Source organism: Saccostrea echinata, unplaced genomic scaffold (genome assembly GCF_033153115.1).
Source record: "Saccostrea echinata isolate AGI-Se365-2 ecotype Australia unplaced genomic scaffold, CSIRO_AGI_Sech_v1 ptg000072l, whole genome shotgun sequence".
NCBI lineage: Eukaryota > Metazoa > Mollusca > Bivalvia > Ostreida > Ostreidae > Saccostrea > Saccostrea echinata.
Genome location: NW_026889821.1, coordinates 1708947 through 1709905, shown reverse-complemented (window position 1 = coordinate 1709905; position 959 = coordinate 1708947). Strand labels below are relative to the sequence as shown.

Below are 959 nucleotides of genomic sequence, written 5' to 3'. Positions count from 1 at the left end.
ACTACAGAAGATTTAAAGAAAAATCAAAAAGCAGTCTACGTTCCTTTGTATCAAGATATTTCATCTGACGAGGAGTCATTTGATGTCAAAACAAATGTCCAACAACAGCCGATGTATGTACCAGAACTTAAGGACATTTCATCAGATGAAGAGACGATTGAAGAGCAGCCGAGAGAAGCAAACGAAGAAAGATTGGAAATATAAAGTGTAAATTCGGACCTAATGAAGGAATTGCTGGCGGAAAACGGATTACGCAATGACTTTGTGGACGATTTATTACGCGAGGACACACCAAATGTTGAAGAAAGTGAAAGCGAGAACGAACATTCCATAAACAATAGCGAACGTAGTGGTAGTGCCGCGGAAATTCATCCAGTGACCATTACACATTCAATTGGAATATCTTTAACGCGAACAACTACCGTTATGCCGAACGGGAATACTGAAATCGAAAGACAAACCAATGTGTGTTTTAGCGAAAATATCGATCCAAGTGACGTTGACATGGACACTCTCATTCGGGACATTTTAAGTGAGATTCCAATTCATTTCCGTAATCAGAGAGACAGGAACGTGTATGGAGATTTTTCTCAGTGACTTTTGACCTTTTTAATACTTGAACTTTTAACAGTTAAAGATAATGTAAATTCTTATTTTCTTGACTCTTGCATGTGGATATTTATTTTGTTGTATACTTGTATATAAATTGCTTTGAAGTCAGTAATTTTATTTTGAACGGGGTCAAAATCTTAGCCGGGGGGGGGGGGGGGGTTGGGGGTTGGTTGTAAAGGTGAAAAATATTTGTATATAGAATGTATGTATATTACGTAATAGACGCTATTCGTAAATCGGCAGCTACCCGGTAGCTGCCGTGTATTAGCAGCTCCAGCGGAGCTGCCCCTAAAATGTATATATAGGGCGTGCACACGTGATGAGGGACAGAGTTAGTTACGGAGTTA

General features: G+C 39.2%; 1 protein-coding gene across 1 annotated transcript; it reads left to right on the top strand.

The window, feature by feature from the left end:
* Positions 1–222: 222 nt before the first annotated feature.
* Positions 223–597, top strand: LOC133176249 (uncharacterized). The gene has a single exon (XM_061311401.1). The coding sequence runs from the start codon at positions 223–225 to the stop codon at positions 595–597; it is 375 nt and encodes a 124-aa protein (XP_061167385.1).
* The last annotated feature ends 362 nt before the right edge of the window (positions 598–959 follow it).